The sequence below is a fragment of the Mesoplodon mirus genome (genome assembly GCF_964341445.2).
Source record: "Mesoplodon mirus genome assembly, chromosome: 6".
NCBI lineage: Eukaryota > Metazoa > Chordata > Mammalia > Artiodactyla > Ziphiidae > Mesoplodon > Mesoplodon mirus.
The window spans coordinates 121,309,435-121,330,730 of NC_138982.1; the positions used below are offsets into that span (position 1 = coordinate 121,309,435).

General features: G+C 39.4%; 1 protein-coding gene across 1 annotated transcript; it reads right to left on the bottom strand.

Annotated features, from left to right (window-relative positions):
- Positions 1 to 618: 618 nt before the first annotated feature.
- Positions 619 to 21,065, bottom strand: BTG3 (BTG anti-proliferation factor 3). The gene is made up of 5 exons (XM_082626094.1): positions 20,870 to 21,065; positions 17,079 to 17,257; positions 12,392 to 12,529; positions 6,444 to 6,651; positions 619 to 1,318 (listed from the first exon to the last, which is right to left on the bottom strand). The coding sequence occupies exons 2-5, from the start codon at positions 17,249 to 17,251 to the stop codon at positions 1,079 to 1,081; spliced, it is 759 nt and encodes a 252-aa protein (XP_082482220.1). The 5' UTR covers positions 17,252 to 17,257; positions 20,870 to 21,065; the 3' UTR covers positions 619 to 1,078.
- Positions 21,066 to 21,296: the final 231 nt, after the last annotated feature.

A 21,296-nucleotide genomic window follows, 5' to 3' on the forward strand; every position in this document is an offset into this window, starting at 1 on the left:
TTCTGGTAAGTCAAATAATTTAAGACTAGAAATCTAAAGATGTAGGTAATGAGAAAACGTAATCTTTTAGTTTGTAAAAATTTACCTTCGGGAAAAAACCTAAATTCTTATATCTTTTTTTCTCTTTTCGTAGTTCAAGTACACTTACGAGACTGATGGCATTACCGTGGTATAAATAGGGACTACTGAAGAATCTGAAGTACTGTACTATTTGGCTTTATTTTAGACCTCTAATAAAGACTTCAACATGTTGAAAAAAAGCACAAGGCACAGAGATTAGCATAGCTATAAGAACATTTCTGCTTTACGCCATGGTACTAGGCGTATAAGTCAGATGTCATATCAAAATTTGTACAGGCCAAATTCTTGGTTAGGAAAATCCTACGTATAGTGACTCTAATGGTTGAAAGATGTTTCATTATATTTATATTTTCAATTATCTACTACTAACAAACTTTAGTCGTTTTATATGAATCTTTTGATACTATAGCCTTTGGGAAAGGTATGGCTAATAAAAAGTCAAATTTTTTAAAGAAAAGTTAAAATTGTTAGTTTTTTTCTTTGCTAAATATTAAACACATGGAAGTGAGATACCCCCTTTGCTCTTTCTCCCTTTTTATGCACAGAACAGAAGCACACATTGTCATGCCTCAAACTACTTTTTATTTGCAACTACATGATTTCACGCAATTCTTCTAAACAATGACATAAAATAGATTTCCTTGTGTATAAATAACTTACATACTCTCCATAAAGTAAATGCTCAAAGGTGCTAGAACAGATCGTCCACTCCTACAGTGTTCTCATATCCAACAGAGTTGATGCACAATATATAAATACTCAAGTCCAATATTAAAAACTCAGGCACTTGACTAACTTTAATAAAGTTTCTCAAACTATATCAATATATCTAAAGTGCATATATATTTTTTAAGAAAGATTATTCTCAATAACTTCTCTATAAAAATAAGTTTGATGGTTTAGCCCATCTAACTTTACTACTTTGAGTATGAACTTTTAATATGCAGTCAGGCTTATTCTACCTTCTCTCAACATGACACCAACAGAATCAAAGCAGCTAGTGAGGTGCTAACATGTGAGGATTAATCCAGTGATTCCGGTCACAATGCATTCCAGGAGGAGGTACCCATGTTACTGGAATTGGGCGATATGGTTTATTCTTCCTTCCCTGATTTGGATAACCAAATGGAACAGGAGGAGGGTAGTGACTTTGATGACCATTCCCTCGGTACATTCCTGGTTTTTTTCTGGGTAAAGGGTGCCACATTGGAAGAGGCGGGAATATCAGCTCTGAAATCTGTAAAGAAGAGAAAACAGTAAGTTAATAAAAAGAAAAAATTAGTCATGTGTTATATAAAAACTAGGTTACCTTCCAGATTACTCATTAAAGAAAAACAAAATCACTCACCCACAACCCTAATAGTAGGTCTAAGGCACATTCCTACAATCAAGTCTAAATATGTTAAAAACCTCAAATATAATAGGTGATCAATCAGCGTTTTTTCACTAAATGAGTGAAAATGAGTAAACTCAAACACAGCACTCTAAAGCAACCGGATATTTTCTGGCTATTTCAACCAAAGAAGATGAAAACACGGAATGAATAGAAGCTTGTACGGATACATCATGTTTTAGACCACTGGTTTCCACAGCTGGCTAAAGAGTCACCTAAGAAGCTTTTAAACACAAAATGTTCATGCCCCAGCCCTGGTCTACTGAACAATATTAACAAAACTTTAGGAAGAAAGGCCAAGTATTTTGATGACACTGCAGGTGATTCTAATGTAGCCAGTTCAGCATTTTAGAAAACAGTCTTAGATTATCCCATAAGTCAAGTGGGACATCAAGTTCACATCATTCAAAATGTTATCAGCAGTTTCAGACTGCTCTGCTCAGAATGCCACACCCTGTGACTATGAGTTTCAGAGTTCTCTGATTTCTAATCTGCTCTTCCTAGCATAGGCATTTAAAAATTTATATTCTGTATAACAGCACTGCATTCATGATAGAAAATTCAAAAGGTACGAAACTGTATACAGTGGAAAAAAGTCTCTCTTCTTTATGTGATTACCAGCTACCCTCTCAGAGGCAGCTGACACTAATCAATTGTTTGATTATCTTTAGAGATATTCTATGAATATACTTGTGTATACATCTATATACACATTTATAAAAACTTACAAAACTCTGTATACTGCTTTTTGCACTTGATAAATACATCTCAGAGACATTCATCTCAGTACATAACGACTTCTTTTGTCATTTTACAGCTAGACAGTAATGCAATGACTATGCCATAACTAAATTAACTGGTGTCTTGTTGATAGTACATTTAGGCTGCTTTCAGTCTTTTAATATCAAAAAACAATGCACAAAAGCAAACAAAACAATGCAGCAGTGAATAACCTTAGCACAGTTAATTCTTGATTATCTACAATAATGGGGAAATAAAGAATTTAGCGCTCAAACTAATTGACCTATACTACAAACCACTAACAAAGTGGAATGTTTCATTTCTTTGTACATTGGGGTGTTGATAAGCTTTAAAAACTGTCAGAAAGCAGACACAATCCCACAGGCAACCACTGTTCTGATTTTTATCACCAGACTGAGTTTTCCCTGTTTGTGAACTTCGTATAAATGGAATCATGTGGCATGTATTCTTTTGTATCTGGCAATTTTTTTTTTTTTGGCCACACCGCCTGGCTTGTGGGATCTTAGTTCCCCAATCAGGGATCAAACCAGTGCCCTCCGCAGTGAAAGAGGGGAGTCCTAATCACTGGACCACCAGGAAACCCCCCGGCAAAATTCTTTTGCTCAATCAGATGGTTTTTAGGTCCTTCCGTATTGTGTCTATTATTAGTTCTTTCTGTTTTATTGCTATTATCCTACTGTGTGAATGAATACACAATTTCCTCCCATTCACTTGTTAATGGGTATTTGGGTTGTTTTCCTTTTTTTTATTAAACGATTATGAAAAGAGCTGTTATAAACATTCTAATATGAGGCTTTGTAGATATTTGTTTTTTTCATTTCTCTTGTTAAATACTTAGGAGTGGAACTGTTGGGTTATAGGGCAGATGCATATTTAACTTTGTAAATGCCAGTTTTCCAAAGTGGTTGTACCATTTTACACTTCCATCAACAGTTTATGAATCCAGTTGCTTCACATCCTTGCCAACATTTGGTATTGTCAGACGTTTTAATTTTAGCCATTCTGGAAGTAGTGTTTCACTGCGGTTTAAATTTGAATTTTCCTTATAACAAATAAGGTTGAGCACCTTTTTCATTTGCTTACTGGCCATTTATATAACTTCTTTTGTACAGTGTTTATTCTTATCTTTTGCCCACTGCTTTTAACTGGATCATGTCTTTTATTATTGATTTATAGGAGTGATTTTTAAAGTATATTCTGGAAACAAGTCCTTTGACAAATATATGTATTGAGAATATTTTGTCCCAGTCTATGCTTTTGCCCATTCGTTTTCTTAATGGTTTCTTATTTATTTATTTTTATTTATTTTTTGGCTGCACTGGGTCTTCGTTGCTGCGCGTGGGCTTTCTCTAGTTGCAGCGAGCAGGGGCTACTCTTTGTTGCGGTGCGCAGGCTTCTCATTGCGGTGGGTTCTCTTGTCGTGGAGCACAGGCTCTAGGCACAAGGGTGTCAGTAGCTGTGGCTCGCGGGCTCTGGAGCACAGTCTCAGTAGTTGTGGCATATGGACTTAGTGGCTCCGCGGCATGTGAGATCTTCCCAGACCAGGGATCGAACCCGTGCCCCCTGCATTGGCAGGTGGATTCTTAACCACTGTGCCACCAGGGAAGTCCCTCAAATTAGTTTTCTAATGTATGGTATCAGGTAGCAGTTAGGTTCTTTTTTTTTTTTTTAATATATAGATTATCCAATTGTTCCAGTACTAGTTCTTGTATACTTACCCTACTGAATTGCTTTGGCACTTTAATTTTAAAAAAAACATAAACAAAATTGTACACACATGGGTCTACTTCTGGACTCTCTATCTGTTCCAATAATATATTTATATATCTTTAAATCATTATCACACTATCTTGATAAACATAATGACTTAATATTAGTGTGAGATCTCTGAGTTAATTCTCCTTTCTTTAAATTTTATCTAGAAAAAGACTTTTGGGATTTTGATTGATAGCAAGTTGAAACTACAGATCAGTTTGGGGAGAAATAACATAATCTTCATTCTTAATTAGTAGAGAATTATCTCTGGAGGTTCCTTTCAGAAAACACAGACCCCCCTCAGAGAACAAAGACCCCAAGCCTGGAATTATTTTGCCCATACTCTGATAACCTCTTTTTTAAGGCTCTTGGTAATGCCAGGTTCAAGATGGAAAAATGTATAGGTAAAAAAATTAAAGTGGACCATCTGCACCAGCTTTCTACACAATGATTTTAAGAGCTATGCTTCTCAGTCATGAAATGTTTTGTAAGTGAATATAATGTCAAGGAGAAAAGCACATGAAGGACAGTTCAATTTCTATGCCTTTCTGTTATAATTTTATCCTAATAGTCTTTCAACATAGGGGAAAACAAATACAATTTAATTTTAAAAGAAAATCTAAAAATTAAAGGTCAATTTACTTGAAAAAATTGGCAGCAATCACTTCAATTTGGAATTTACATTCTTGCTTTGCTGCGTAACAAATAAAATTCTTGAGGTAAAATTAGCACACATCTGAATGAATTCCAGGCAATTTAACAATGGTAATCTGTAGTACGTAATACATCATACAGAGGAAAAAAATGTCCAAAATATTTATGGTAATGGTCTTAAAAATGATCCCTGAATTACAAATATTATGTTTACTTATCTATATAGGGAATCTCTTGGGAAGAATACAAAAATAACTGGTAATGAAAACCTCCATGCAAGAGCACAAGACTGGTCACTGTGGGAAGAGGAGGACGTGTCACTATTATACTTTTTTAAAAAATAAATTTATTTATTTATTTATTTATGGCTGTGTTGGGTCTTTGTTGCTGTGTGTGGGCTTTCTCTAGTTGCGGTGAGTGGGGGCTACTCTTCATGTGGTGTGCGGGCTTGTCATTGCGGTGGTTTCTCTTGTTGCGGAGCATGGGCTCTAGGTGTGCAGGCTTCAGTAGTTGTGGCTTGCAGGCTCTAGAGTGCAGGCTCAGTAGTTGTGGCACACGGGCTTAGTTGCTCTGCGGCATGTGGGATCTTCCCAGACCAGGGCTCGACCCAGTGTCCCCAGCATTGGCAGGTGGATTCTTAACCACTGCGCTACCAAGGAAGCCCCTATACTCTTTCATACTGTTTCAAGTTTTTGTTTTGGTTTTTATTTTTTTTAAAAGCAGGTGCATATGTTATAATATACACATATACATATACCCCTAAGAATGTGATAATCTTCAGAACTAATCTTCCTCTCAAGCCTAGGAAGGATAATTCAACAATTAAAAAAAAAAAATTAGGGCTTTCCTGGTGGCACAGTGGTTGAGAGTCTGCCTGCCGATGCAGGGGATGCGGGTTCATGCCCCGGTCCGGGACGATCCCACATGCCACGGAGCGGCTGGGCCCGTGAGCCATGGCTGCTGAGCCTGCACATCCGGAGCCTGTGCTCCGCAACGGGAGAGGCCACAACAGTGGGAGGCCCGCGTACCGCAAAAATAAATAAATAATTAAGAACTAAAAAATTAAGTTAAACTGAAAGGATGTTCATTATATAAATGTATCCTGGATTTAAAGGTTCAGTTTCTCATACTCATGATACTCTGATTTCTCACTCATTAAGGTCTAAATTCTCATTTTAGCCCAAATCAAACCCTACCAGAAACCTGGTATGTTTAATTATGTCTAATTAAGGCCAAATTAATAAAAATAGGTATATTTAAAAATATACTCAAAATTAGAAAAACTGCACGTACAGAATAAGGCTCAACTCAAAGGACTTCTTTAAATTTTTGTATTAGTAGCTATATGACTCTTTAAATGTTAAAGCAAAGAAAAATATTGTTTTGGCTTGAGTGAAAAATTAAAGAATAATTTAGTGAGGTTTCTCTTTAATCATAGAAAGGGAAAGAACATGAAAGTTAGGTACAAATTGGAAGTGTTAAAGGCTACAAAAAAATTAGTGGCTATTTTTGAATGCAATAAGCATTTTTAAAACATCAGGAATGTTTTATCACCATGATTTTTTCTATTGTTTTTACAATGTATTCATCCCACTTATTTAGTAAAGCAGACCTTTGATAAAATGACTCAGGATGCCTATTTCATCTCAGAGGAAGCAGCTTTCCCCTTAGCGTGGGAAGGCAAGAACTGTGATCCAGAATTTCAACTCAGAAACTTTGGGCAATATAAGCAGGACTACCTAGAATGCCCTTGCAAGCCTTGCTCATGACCTTCAGTATGGAGCCACTTCATGGTTACCTGGTATACGGGGCTGGGGGTCGCAGCCACTGAACTGGGTTTCACTTCTACTTCCTTACTTGTTTCTTCATCTGAAGAAGAGGACCCTGAATGATAATCAGAGGTAACCTTATCAAGGGCCCTGGTCACTTTCTTGGAAATCTCATCCTTGTTCTCATCCTCATTTTCAAAGCTGGCAACAATGAATGCGTTGTTTTTCTCTCCATACCTAAGAATAAAAAACCCAAAAAACTTACACACCTTGAAGTCACATCAACAAAGCAAGAAATGTCCATAAAAACAATTGAACAGGTTTGGACATGCCATCAGTCCCAGGCAAAGAAGGAACCCTCCCAGAACTTGATTCTGCATCTATAGTATCCTAACCCAGCTCCATGCCAACAGGCAGGCCACAATTTTCTACTTCTGGTCTATTAAAGTACAAATAAAAAGTGACCTCATTCTCTTTTCCAATTTTCTTTTCTACTGTCTCCTGACAAAAATAGTTGTCTACGATATCAGAGAAACTCATTGTTTTGATTACATTTTTGTATGTACCATTGAAACTGGCCATACATAACTTTCGAACAAATTTTTAACTGACCCTTATAACATAGATCCTAGTAATTCAAGTCAAAACTCAACCAGACATTTCCTATGGGATTTATTTTTACCACGATTAAATAAAAAAGAGGCCTGTGTTTCCTATATCCACACTGACAAAAACGAGAACTGAGGCAACTGTTGAAGTTAAAGGGGGAAAAAAAAACTACTGTTGAGGAAAATAAAAGGATTTTGCTTGAATTATACTGCTGATTTCATAGAGATTCCTATGATAAATGCTTACCCCTCATCTTAATTTTTTTAAATTAAGCAAACATTTTTATCCTTCCAAAACATTTTTAAAGCCTTGATCTAAGAAAAATAATTGTCAGAACATGTAACTTCGGCTGTTGGGTACTAGAAAAAAGGAAAATAAATTCTGCAATGAGGGAAAATAGCACAACACACAGTAAAACTAGGAGTTTTCATCGAGAGGACAGAGGAGAAACCCACAAATCCATTCTAATAGATTGCACAACATAAACACTATGAAACAATTTCTAGGAAGTGTTAGGACAAAGGAAATGAATTGTTAAGCAGTCTTACACAGCATGTAATTAAAGTTAAAGAAAGTGATTCTAAGCTTAAAAAATATAAAAACATCAACAGAAAATAGGGTTAATTGACTACAATGTCAATTAATTTCATTCATGATAATTCTTGTCTCAAATTATTTCTGAATCAGGATGATATCTACAATTAAGTAAAAGGCCTAACTGCAACCAAGCCTTTGAAAGTTTAAATGGCAATCAAGTAGTCTCACAGGCGAGTTCTATTTCTTTCAACTGTGCTATCTTCCGTTCTCATAGGCTGGATGGGGCCATAAATGCAATCTAAATATGGTACGTAATTTCCTTTTCTATTCTTTTTCAGTCTCTCTCATAAAAGGAGTTGCTGCAGGATGGTGGAAAGAGCACTAGACATGTTTCTGGTTCTGTTCTGTCATTAACTAGCTCTGTTACCAGGTGCAAGTTATTTAATCTCTCCCGGCCTTAGTTTCCTATCTGCAGAATGAGGAAGCTGAAGATAGCTGGATAGTCGTTAGTCTTCAGCTGGTGATTCTTCTTAGTAGAAGATGCCTGAACAGTGGGAAGGGTTCTTCACAACACAGAATTCATGAAGTATAATTTCAAGATTACTTAGCCTTGGGTTGTAGCAGTGGAAATCTACCCCTTGGTCCTCTCCAGGTTTAAAGACGCAACAAATTTCAATAAAATCAAAGGTTAATTCATATATTAATACCAGCAGTATTAACAATGGGCTTAGGCCTACCTTCAGTATTGCCCATTAATGGAGTCAAAACTCAAGCAAAACAGAAAGGCAAGAAATTTGAGAAAAATCCCTGCCTCTGTAGAAACAGAAACCTAATCCAAGGGCAGACATCTAATGATTGAAGGATCAGCTTTATTAACTCAGGTTTCTTTGACACTCAAGCTCAGTTAGGTTTGCATTTTTCCCGTGGTAGTATTTTGGTATGAGGGCTCTCTTCAGGGTAAGTGAAGCTGCTTACTATATTACTATAACATTAGAATGTGCAGTTAATTCCTCAGAATTCGTAATGGACAACTTTTAAATTTTCCAATTTTCAATGACACACTGCTCAAACATTCAGGCCTACTGAGTTAATCTGAAACAAATCAATAGTATCTATTGCTCTTTATCAGGAAAAGAAAGGATTATAGAAGTTACAAACAAACAAAAAAAGAAGTGTAGAATATTGAGTAGATAATAAAGCTGCCAGCTATTTGCAGGCCTTCTCCTTATAGGATCTGTCGTCTATTCAATATCTTCTCTAATATTTCACTTAGTGAAATATTTCTAACTATATAACACTTTGCACTCTTCCAATATTTATCCTGATGGAATAACTCTATGAAGAATGTTCTCTTTGAGTGCATTTCAATTTTTTTCATAACCTTAGTCTTTAGTATACCAATAAGTTATTATTTTTAATGACTCAGATATTTATTCTATTGCTATATCAGCTTTAATTTTCAGAATAGTTCCAGTTTTGGTCCAAAAGCACTAATATCTCAGTCTCCTCTATTAATTTACAGCAATCACCTCTACCCAATCACTAACAGGTCTTTCTTTCTGGGATTTCTATCATCACTGAATGAGCACTCATATTCTGAAGATATCAATAATTTCTATTAACCGTGAAAAACCTCACATCATAGCCAATTTGGGGCAAAATTTTGATCATATATAAAATAATTAGAAGGCTACTGAATGCAAAGGTTTTCTTATATTAACAAGATTAAAGCACAGTAATTTTTTATTATCTGGCATCATCAAGTAATGAAGTATCCACTTAAGTAGAATGTCCATGTAACTAAAGCTTCTATCTTCAGGTGCCAAGATGTAGTTTAAGCATTTCAAATAAATATGTCCAAAATGTTTATATAATTAGCCAACTTCTTAAATGTCCTTGGATATGGGAACTTTTCCCTAATGATTTAAGATCGTTGTATTAAGTATTCATTATTTGATGTTGTGATAATACATTTGGGTCAACTCTTGCTTTTTTGTTCCTGCCTCTATGTCAGACTGTTACTTTTTTTTGTAGCTTTATGACAACAGTATCCTGGGGGATTGGTTCCAGGACCATCCCTGCCTCCCCCAAATGCCAAAATCTGTGGATGCCCAAGTACCTTAAATAAAATGGCATGGTATTTGCATACAACCTACGCACACCCTCCCATACACTTTAAATCATCTCTAGATTACTTATCATATCTAATACAATGTAAATGTTATATAAATAGTTGCATGGCATGGCAAATTCAAGTTTTGCTTTTTGGAAATTCTTCCCCCCCCACCAAATATTTTTGAACTAAAGTTGGTTGAATGCATGGATGTGGAACCCTCAGATACAGATGGCCAACTGTACTAGGAACAATCCCCTTTCAAATGCCACGTAATATTTTATGGGCTGAAAAACTACACAACGAACTTAAAAGAACTGTGTGTTAAGTAAGAGTAAATATGATCAAAGTGTGGGCCTCATAAAAAGTGAACATTTCAATATAGTAACTTTGTGATAGCTATTTCTTGTATACTGAGGTCTTCTGCAGGGATTCAGTGGTCCAAGTCTATAAAACAAAGTCTGATCCCGGCCTATGGTAAGTGCTTAATTAGTCCCAGACTCTAAAAATGTTTGACCTTCTTAGACCAAAAACTGAGGTATCTTGATCTTCCTTTTTCTGAGAAATAAGTATTGGAGAATCAACTACCTACACCTGGTTTCCCAAAGCAATAAGCTTATATAAGCCACCAGCTTATATCAAGCAGCTCCAGGGTGGTACAGAAAATTGTTGCAGGATTACCATGTATTTTTCCAACATGTCTTCACCACCACTTTCATTTCTGGAGATCAGGTCAAAGGCTATGACCACCTTTGGAACATATTAGGGTTGCATCAAAAAGCACCTCTACTATAATCAATGGGTGAACTGTACCTCTAAACCAAAGAGAAAACCCTAAAGGGACAGCTGTAGGAAATTACTCACAGGGGTTCCATGCATCTATTCATCCTGTTCCTCCTGCCTGGAAACGTCCTTCCAACCTTGTCATCTAGTCAACTGCAACTCATCCTTCCCCACTCAGCTCAAGTATCACCTACTGTACAGTCAGCCCTCCATATCCATGGGTTCTGCATCCATGCATTCAACCAACCACAGACCAAAAACATTTGGGGAAAAAAAATCCAGAAAGTTCCTAAAAGCAAAACTTGAATTTTTTTCAATTCAAGCAACTATTTACGTAGCATTCGCATTGTACTTACAACTATTTACACAGCATTTACATTGCATTAGGTATTATAAGAAATCTAGAGATGATTTAAAGTATATGGGAGGTTATGCATAGGTTATATGCAAATACTACACTATTTTATATAAGGGACTTGAGCATCCAAGGATATTGCCTCTGCCTGTGTGTGTGTGTGCATGTGGCTGGGGCGGGGGCATGTTCTGGAACTAATCCCTCACCAATACCAAGGGCTGACTGTAGTCTTTCCTGAGGCAGCAACTTTCTCGTTTGTGCCACCAAGTATTGCATTTTGTACATACTTCTATTATAGCACAAATCACACTCTGTTGTAATCTACTTATTCTTTCTTCTCCCTCATTACACTCTGAACTACCTGAAAGAATGTCACTTTTTTTTTTTTTTTTTGTGGTACGCGGGCCTCTCACTGTTGTGGCCTCTCCCGTTGCGGAGTATAGGCTCCGGACGTGCAGGGTCAGCGGCCATGGCTCACGGGCCCAGCCGCTCCGCAGCATGTGGGATCTTCCCAGACCGGGGCACGAACCTGTGTCCCCTGCATCAGCAGGTGGACTCTCAACCACTGCCCCACCAGGGAAGCCCGTCACTTTCATTTTTTAAAAAATCCTACAACTAAGAATGCCTGGTCCAAAATGAGTATTTTAATTTAATTTAATTAATTAATTTATTTATTTATCTATTTATTTATGGCTGTGTTGGGTCTTTGTTGCTGCGCGCGGGCTTTCTGTAGTTGCGGGGAGCAGGGACTACTCATCGTTGCGGTCCACGGGCTTCTCATTGCGGTGGCTTCTCTTGTTGCGGAGCACAGGCTCTAGGCACGTGGGCTTCAGTAGTTGCAGCACTTGGGCTCAATAGTTGTGGCTTGCGGGCTCTAGAGCACAGGCTCAGTAGTTGTGGTGCACGGGCTTGGTTGCTCCACAGCGTGTGGGATCTTCCTGGACCAGGGCTCAAACCCATGTCCCCCGCCTTGGCAGGCTGATTCTTAACCACTGCGCCACCAGGGAAGCCCACAATGAGTATTTTTAGAATGAATGAAGTTCAATTAGATTTCATACCTAACACTCACCTTTTACAATTCTGCTCATTAGGAGACAAGAAATAATTTCCATTATGAAAATAAAACCATGAAAATATCACTCAGCCACTTAAAAACCAAAAAGGGGGAGGGAGGCAAGAGTAGAAACAAACAGAAATCAACCAAAAGTTAATATCCAGTATTATTTGGGATTAGCATCTTTCCTAATTTGAAGAGGGGAAAGACAAGGGCACCACCAATGAAAGAAGATATAATTGACCTATAGGGAGTCTAGGTGTCTAAATTCTACAATAGAGTTCTTGGTAAAGCTCTAAAAAAAACCCTGCTCTATCAGTTTTTGAGTTTCTTTAGCTGTAAAAGAGGAATGTAACCAGTCTTTCACTATCACCTCCAAGAAGAATAGTTTACAAAATTCACAGCTGAGAAAGCCAAACAACCAGCTCCTGGCTATAAAAATACATGCGTAGGCAGTACCTGAGAGAATTTCATAAAATCAGTTCCAGCATGGTAATCAGTTAAGCAGCCAAACTCAAGAACTCACCGACAGCACACCTCACATGGGTCCACCCATAGAGTGAGTTCCTTTGGCAAGCCCAGGTCACTGTACAAAATGCAGCTGTTCTCACAGGCTTTCAGGACATCAGGATCAACTCTCTGAAACTTATTGACACGAATGCATCTACAACAAAGTGGAGTAATGTTAATAGCTTTAAATAAATGTAAATCAGAAACTTTGTTATATCTATTAGTTTTTGTCAACATGAATTTAAAAAAATAAAACGAACCCTGGCAAAGAACCCAGGAATATCTATCCTAAGTAGATAATAAATCTGAACTAAAGGCAAAGAGGCAGCAGCATCATCAAGACTAACCAGCCTGGTGGAAAGAAGAGTCTGTGTGATCACAGGGAAATCACTAGAACTGGCTCTACTTCATTTCACACAGAAACTACTCAATCTCGCACGTACATTAAATGAGCAAGGAGTATGAAAGTTGCATGAAATTACTTAGAGCTTTGAAGGTAAAAGTTTTAATAGGTCAGATTCCTATATAACAAAATCTCCAACTCACAAAAGACCTCAACCAATGGTTCAAATAATATTTGGAAATTCTTGTGACAAGTTTTGATCTGTTGTTACCTTGCTTAAGAAGGGCATCCTATGCCTTACCTATAATTGTTCTCTAAATACCGAATCAGTCAAGGACACAGAACCATTCATACCATGTACTTAAGATTAAAATATAATCCAGGGACTTCCCTGGTAGTTCAGTGGTTAAGAATCCATCTTCCAATGCAGGGGACGCGGGTTTGGTCCCTGGTCGGGGAACTAAGACCCCACACTGCAACTACTGAGCTGGTGCACTCTGGAGCCCGCATGCCATGACAAGAGAGAAGCCCGCGCACCGCAACAGAAGATCCCGCATGCCACAATGAAGATCCTGCATGCCACAACTAAGACCCGATGCAGCCAAATAAATTAATTAATTAGAAAAAAAAATCTGAAAGTGTTATTGGCTTATTTCACTTAACCTCTGTTACTCGAGTTTTCTTTTCTTTTTTTTTAAGTTATCGAAAGAGAGAAAAAAATTCTAAACCACTAAAGACTGTTCCTTTTTTTTTTTTTTTCGGTCGTGCCACATGGCTTTCAGGGATCTTAGTTCCCCAACCAGGAATCTAACCCATGCCCACAGCAGTGAAAGCACAGAGTCCTAACCACTGGACTGCCAGGGAATTCCCATCTGTTCCAATTTTTCTAACCTAAGAAATACCATTCACAGCTACCTAACAGAATGCTCAAAGATGGCTCTCAGTATGAATGCAAAAATACCTGTTAAAATAAGTATTCTGCTTACATAGAGAAACGTTAGCTACAATGAAAGTATTTAGTGCCTACAACTAAGAAATCAATCAAGAGAACCCAGATTTAGTACGAGTCCTGAGTACTAGTATTATTGGGTGAATTTAGATTAAGTCATTTTACTTCTTCAGACCTCAAAAATATGGAAAATATAAGTTAATTGACAAATACTGATTATATTACTAAATACAATATTGTAACATCAACAGAATAAGGTACTATTTAAATTTTTTTAAAGTTTAATTATTAGTTAATTTCAACTTTCATTTAAAACAGTGAAAAAAGCTCTCATTAGGTAACAGCTAATATGTATTTCTAAACAATAATCATAATAATAACTCTTTTTGAAGGTTTACCATGCAATGGAGAGTCTTCTAAACGCTCTGCATGTACAGGCATACCTCAGACATTGCAGGTTTGGTTCCAGACCACAGCAATAAAGCTGTGGTATCTCAAAAGAGCTAGTCACAAAATTTTTGGTTTCCCAGTATATATAAAAGTTGTATTACAGTACACTGTAGTCTATTAAGTGTGCAATAGCATTATGTCTAAAAAACAATGTACATAGCTTAATTAAAAACTTTATTGCTAAAAAATGGTAACCATCTGAGCCTTCAGCAAGTCTTTGTAACAGTATCACCAAAGATCGCTGATCACAGATCACCAAAACAAATATAATAATGAAAAAGTTTGAAATACTGTAAGAGTTACCAAAATGTGACACAGAGACACAAAGTGAGCAAATGCTGTTGGAAAACTGGCACTGACAGCCTTGCTCAATGCAGCTGCACAAACCTTCAGTTTATAAAAAACGCAATGTCTGTGATGAGCAATAAAGCAAAGCACAAAAAAATAAGGTATGCCTATGTTAACTTTTTTAATTTTCACAATGATCCTGTGAGTTAGATACTATTTTCTCCACTGTAAAAAAGAAAGGAGGCAGAGTTTGAGTAACTTGCCCAAAATTACACAGCTAGAAAGTAATGAATCCAGAGTTCAGATCCAGACCAGATGCCAAAGTTCACTTTATTAAACAACTCTATTATGCCTGTACTTATTGTAACATCACCGTTAACAATTTAGCAAATTCAGAGTAAAAAAAAAATATTTTAAACCATGTAAGACACTCTTTATTCCTTTCTATAATATGGTCCTATGTTACAGATTCTAATGTTGTGTAGGTTGATTCAAAAGTCCCACGTGCACCAGGATCAAAAGCAATTAAGCATAAGGTAGATCTTAGATGTATGTGTTTGTTTTTTTAATCTACAATGAGGGAGATGCAGGCTCTCAGCTTAAAAAAATATGTGTAAATATAGATGCTTAAATAGACTCGCTTCAACAAAATTTGCATACCTTACATATTTTTATGCTATTTTTTTCACTCTAGATACTGCGACGATTTACCCATTAACCACTCTTCAAAAACAAGATTTTAAAAGCTGCATAAAAATAGTCCATTGTTTACTTAATGTTGACAGTGTAGCACTTTCCAATTTTTTTGCAATTATAAAGTGTAAGAAATATCCATATTCATACATATTTGTCTGCATTTCTGATTATGCTTCTAGAATAGATTTTAGGAGATTTACTTTTCAAAGACTGTGAATATTTTTATAGATCTTGATAATGTTACCAAATTGCTCTTATTTGTATAAGAGAAACATACCCCCCTGCAGAGAAACATACTAATTTATAAAAACTTTAGAAGAAAAAGAACTTTACGGATTGCAGAGTCTACTAACTCTGGTTAATCCTATAGTCTATTCATTTTTATAAAAGAAACGACCCACAATTAACTCTAAGTTTTCTACTTCAAAGACGGCTTCAAAATGACTCAATAATGATACTTCTGATTATATGCCAATTTAATATTGTGGCTAACTTTTTTCCTCAAGTTTCTAGAATTAATGGAAATAAAATTGTACACTGTCTGACCTTTAAGCATTTACTTGATAGTGTCTCCTTTTTCAGTAATAGTACGGTGGCTTGGCACTTCCAAAAGCCTTAGTCCAATGTCAATTACATCAGTGTAAAAAGCTTGAACAGCTCTAATTCACAAAAGCTGTTCACTCTATCAGAAATGAAGATGTGCAGAAAAAAATTAAGAGAATCAAGTGAGAGGATAAAAAACAGTAACTTGAGTGCTTTATATAGAACATCCACATTTCTACTTTCACTCACCACATTTTCCAATATACTAGGAAACCTCTTTGGATAGAAATGAAGAGGAAAATATATCAATTACTTTGATTCTTTTCTTTTCAACAGATCATATGCTCACCTGGCTTTTAGCAAATGAGAACTAAACAAATCATATTTTCACCTCCCTTGCACACTCTGTGAACAGTCTTACACTTTCAAGAGCTCAGAGACTGAAAGGAAGTTCTTTTTACTGTGAAGGGCTGATTTGTGGAGGAATCTTTGGGGGCAGCAATATGCATAAATAAAAGAATTTCTGTATTCATGATAGTCACAACTGTTCCACTTTTATTTTTTTGGTCACATCCACAAATGGGGCATGGTTTGACAGCTGAGTTTAGCAGGATATTCTCAACTCAGGTTCCCAAGTAGTCACATAAATACTAAAGAGTGAGCATGCCAGGACATGTTTTACAGGAGGTTGCTCTTCTTTAAACTGTAAATGTAACTTATAAACCACAGTACAAAAGATAGCTGGGAGTGAGAATTGCCTTCACTCTCAAGAGACAAGGCTGTGGGAGGACTGTGGTATACAGAAAGCTCATAAGAATTTAGGGTCAGTGAGACCTGAATTCAAATCCCAGAGCTAATATTTACCAGTTGTGAATCATAGGTAAGTTACCTTCGTCTATAAAATGGTTACAATGGCTTCTACCACAACGAATTATGCACAGTACAAATGAAATTATTCCTGTGGCAAGAATATGTTAGGTGTCTAATAATCTTAGTTCTCATTTGCCAAAAAACTTTTAACACATAACATGTAATTTACTTTTAAATACAAGGAACTCATTTCCCTCAACCCTTACCATGACCCCCTTTAAGTGATAGTTTTAGGGGTTCTCTACAATCGGGAAAGCCCTCAACTACCTGTGATACTTAAAGAAAAACACTCAGGAACCACACTATGACCACAAGACTAACTCCCATGAGCCTATACTATTGGCCCTCCAAGTCCAGGCAGTGGGACTCAAACAACAAATACTTGTATTTTAAAGTGAATAAGGAAAAAATAAAACTGAGACACTCCTGAGTTGGGTATTTTGCAGATAAAGTGTGAAAGGCATGGACTGGACACACCCATCATTCCTCTGGCCTGGCACTCATTTGAGGAGCTGATCAGCCTCTTCATTTAGTCCAATCTAACTGTCCAAGCTACTCCTTTACCTGTAGGCCTGTCCTTTTGACGGTTTTTCCGGATACCAGTGATTTTTATATTTTTCTTGAAGTATTAGAGTCAATTTCTCAGCAAACCTCTCGACTGCTTCTTTTTTCAACTTATCATGTTTTCGAACTAGCCTTGTGAAAAAGAAGACTACGGCAGCAATTTCGTTCTTCATCTTTCCCTGCAAAGATAAAACAGTTTTTCTCAAAAAACCGAAACATCAAAACTTGAAGATAAAGCTCTGCAAAATATCCCTCCTTTACAGCAGCACCCCTTCCTCCTTCTAATTTTATCTTGTGTTTCACTGGCTCATATCTGGAGTAGGGAACAGTCACTAATTTATGTCATAAAGACCTTATTATAAAATACTGTTTAAGAGTCTTATCACCTAGCTTTGTAAAGGAGTTCAGTAAAGAGAGCACACCAAATTGCTCCTGTTAGCTAAAATAAAATCAGAGATATCACTCAAAGAGAAGCATTACAATGATACCACTATATAGTTTTTACTAAATGTGTCAATATTTAGCTACAATAATTCAAGTTTAAAGTTCTATGAAATAACTTGTATTTTAAAACATAAAAAAGTCCACTTTGGGCCTCCCTGGTGGCGCAGTGGTTGGGAGTCCGCCTGCCGATGCGGGGGATGCGGGTTCGTGCCCCGGTCTGGGAGGATCCCATATGCCGCGGAGCGGCTGGGCCCGTGAGCCATGGCCGCTGGGCCTGTGCATCCGGAGCCTGTGCTCCGCAACGGGAGAGGCCACAACAGTGAGAGGCCCGCATACCGCAAAAAGGAAAAAAAAAAAAAAAAAAAAAAAGTCCACTTTAAAATCCAGTATTGTAGAGCCACTACAGAAGACAGTTTGGCAGTTCCTAAAAAGGTCAGATATATAGCTACCATATGACCCAGCAATTCTACTCCTAGCTCTATACTCAAGAGAAATGAAGCCATATGTTCACACAAAAACTTGTACACAAATGTCCACAGAACCATTATTCATAATAACTAAAAAGTAGAAATAAACTAAATGTTGATCAACTGATAAATGGACAAATAAAGTGTGGTATATTATTCGGCAACAAAAAGAAATGACATACTGATATGTGCTACAACACGTATGAAACTTGAATACATTATGTTAAGGGAAAGAAGCCAAAAGACCAAATACTGTATGACACCAATTATATGAAATGTCCAGAATAAGCAAATCTATATAAACAGAAAGTAGATTAGTGGCCTAGGGGTAGGAGGATGGGGGGAAAGGAGTGATGTCAGTTGAGTATAAGATTTCCTTTTGAGGTGATGAAAACATCCTAAAATTGACTGTGCTGATGGTTGTACAACTCTGTGAATGTACTAAAACCAAAGACCTGTACATTTTAAATATGTGAATCGTATAGTTTGTGAATTATATTTCAATAAAGCTGTTATACACAAAGAAAAAAATCCATTATCAAGCTTCTGTAAGCACTCTTTCAAGAACAGAGATATATTTACCTAAAAAATATGACCAAAAAACCCCAGCTCTATCAAAACATATTTAAGAGTGGAAATTCAGGATCATTCACAGAAAATCTAAAAGAAATAATCAGAGATTCAGCTGCATATTGGAACTGCCTCAAGAAGGACTCTTTTTAAATGACAGATCTGATTTATCACTGATTAATGCATAAAGGCAAAAACCTTGTACTGGGATTGTTTCGATGTATATTCTGTCTTTGCTTGATGAGCTCATTCATTTGGCTGCTGTAAGTAACTTGGAGTTATTCAGATGCTGCGTTTAAGCAACATCACCTTTTCAGAGCCAATTATTAAAGACATACAGCCCCTGTTATGTTTAGTGCAAAAATTGACCAACCCAGCCTATAGTTTGTGTTCTTTCGCATTTAAAAAATACAGCTGATTCTGTTGGCTTCCTTTTTCTTTTCTCAAACTTGCTCTTAAAGTCCGTCTTCATAGGATTCCTTTCCTCCTTGTGCAAATTCAAACAAGGGACCTCAGTGTGAAATAAATTCTATATGTTATTTGAGAGGTCTGCTGGCAGCCATGGCCACCCTGATGCTAGATGGGAAGACACCCAGACCTTCCTCTTGGAAACCCTAGAATGCCAAGTCTACCTTCTATGGCCAGCTGCACACAACCCCAGCCCTCCACAACTGCTGTGCAGCCTCCTCCTGAAAAAGTCAGCCATTTCCACTTATAAAGCTATATTTATACTCCACCACGTTATGATGGAAAAGAAAACCCACTGCAATTTAATACATGGTTTGGGATGAAACTTGCTGATGGAACTCCATTAGCCTCCACCCCACCAAAGAAAACAAGAAAGGTACTCAATCCCTAACTAGCCCATTCTCCTCATTCATTAAATTGGCCAACTATGTTCCACATATCTGAGTTTTGTTTTCCTTTTATTTTTTCTTCTCTGTTTCATATCAAAAAATAAAAGGAAGAAAGAAAGGAAAAGAACCACTTAGCGGTTGCTTTGGGTTGTAACACAAGATGAGTCATATGGAATTACTTTTTTTTTTTTCCCCCCTCAGTTTGAGGGAATGATGCCTGGAAGAGCTGAGAATTTAACACACCTCCACCGGTCAGTATTCTAGGAGTACCAAAAGGGCAGCCCTAGAGGGGAGAGTTATGAGGTCAGGGAGAGAGAAACCAGAAGCCAGCAAGGCCAAGAAGCCCTTAGGCGTCTCGAGTAAGTCGCCGCAATTCCTCCACCCACACTCGGAGCGAAAAGCTCCCATTTTAAACATCGCACGGTGACGTCATCCTGGGACGTAGTCACCGAGGCGGCTGCCCCTCAAGTTCTACTTTGTTCCACAGGCTCCTCTGCTCACGGCGGCGGGCAGAGAACCCAAAGGAAAATCCAGTCCTGCCTTCCAGGAGTTTATAACTTTGTACTTTTCCCTCTCTTGTAACGAAGAGCTTCATCGCGGCCGTTTCTAGAAACAAGTATTTCTCCCGACGGACGTTCCCAAGGTTGAGGAAGGGGGGGTGGAGGGGGGAGGTCCCGGCCGCGAGGGGTGACGAGCCCTCGACCAGGCTCCGCGGCGACACAAAGCGGGCTCTGGACCCCGAGCGACAGGATTCCCACGGGGCCGGGAGTTGGGCTTTGCAAGCCATCCAAGCCTGCTGCTCGGCACTCGCGCTTGGGTTTGAAGAGCGCCGGGTGAGTAGGCTCCAAACGTCCCCACCCACTCTTGGAAGAACGGCCTGAACGCGCGTCCAACTTCTGCAATCGCGGGTTTTCCTGAGTTAAGGGGGCAGCGCCCCGAGCCCCCTGCCCTTCCTCCCGAGAACAGCCTCGCAGGGTCCGCAGTCCCCGGACAGGCTCCAGCCCCCGGCAGCCCTGGGTTCAAGGACCGGGCTCCCCTCAGGCGCGACTCCCCCCCGCCCCCCCCCCCAGACAGCGAGCCGGATCCCCGGCTCCAGAAAACCCACGGACGCGGAGGGGGAGGGGGCGTGGGCAGGCGCGGGGCTGTCGCCCACCGCGAGCAGAAGGTATCGCGCGGTGAAAACGTGGCAGGAGCCTCGAGGCGGCGTCTCCTCCGTCGCGATGCCGCTGAGGGTCCCGCGGAAACCCTCGCGGGCCGCCCCCCTCCGTCCCCAGCCCTTCCTTCGCGCCGGGCCAGAGCCAATGCAAGCAGGTTCGACCCCGCGCTCCTCCTGGTTCCCCCGCGCGTTGCCCGCCCGCGAGCCTTCGACGTGGCCGCAAAGGCGCCCGGACCACCCTCCTCCCGAAGCCCTCAGCCCCGCCATGTCCGCCTCCTCCAGGCCCGGTCTCCTCACCGCCGCCGCCTCCGCTCTGGGGCCACAGATTGCCTCCTGGCCGGGAACCGAGGGCGCCGCCTCAGCGGGCCGGCGCTCGGCGGCAACGAGCGCGGCGAGCCTAATCTGGCGCGTGCGGCTCCCGCGTCGTCGGGCGGCCGAGCGCGCGCTGAGAGGGCGGGCTGGTGGGCGCGCGCGAGCGAGCGAGCGAACGCGGCTCTGAAGCGGCGCGCGGGGGGCTCGCGGCCCGGAAGAGGGGAGGGGCGATGACCCGGGAAAGGGATGGCGCCGCGCGGGACCGGCTCGCGCTCCTGGGGGGGAGGAGCCAGAGGCAGGGCTTCGTCGACGTCCCGCCCCCAAGGCTCCGGCCTCGCTGTGCGAGCCGCGAAGCGCCTTCAGTCTTGCGACGCGCCAGCGGAGCCTCGGGTCACACGGCGAGGACCCGCCG

Coding starts and splice junctions, on each gene's coding strand:
- BTG3 (XM_082626094.1), bottom strand. CDS start 17,251: ATGAAGAACGAAATTGCTGCCGTAGTCTTCTTTTTCACAAGGCTAGTT. Junction 6,652..12,391: donor CCATGTGAGGTGTGCTGTCG/GTGAGTTCTTGA, acceptor TTTTATTCTTAG/GTATGGAGAGAAAAACAACG. Junction 1,319..6,443: donor CCCCCAGCCCCGTATACCAG/GTAACCATGAAG, acceptor TCTTCTTTACAG/ATTTCAGAGCTGATATTCCC.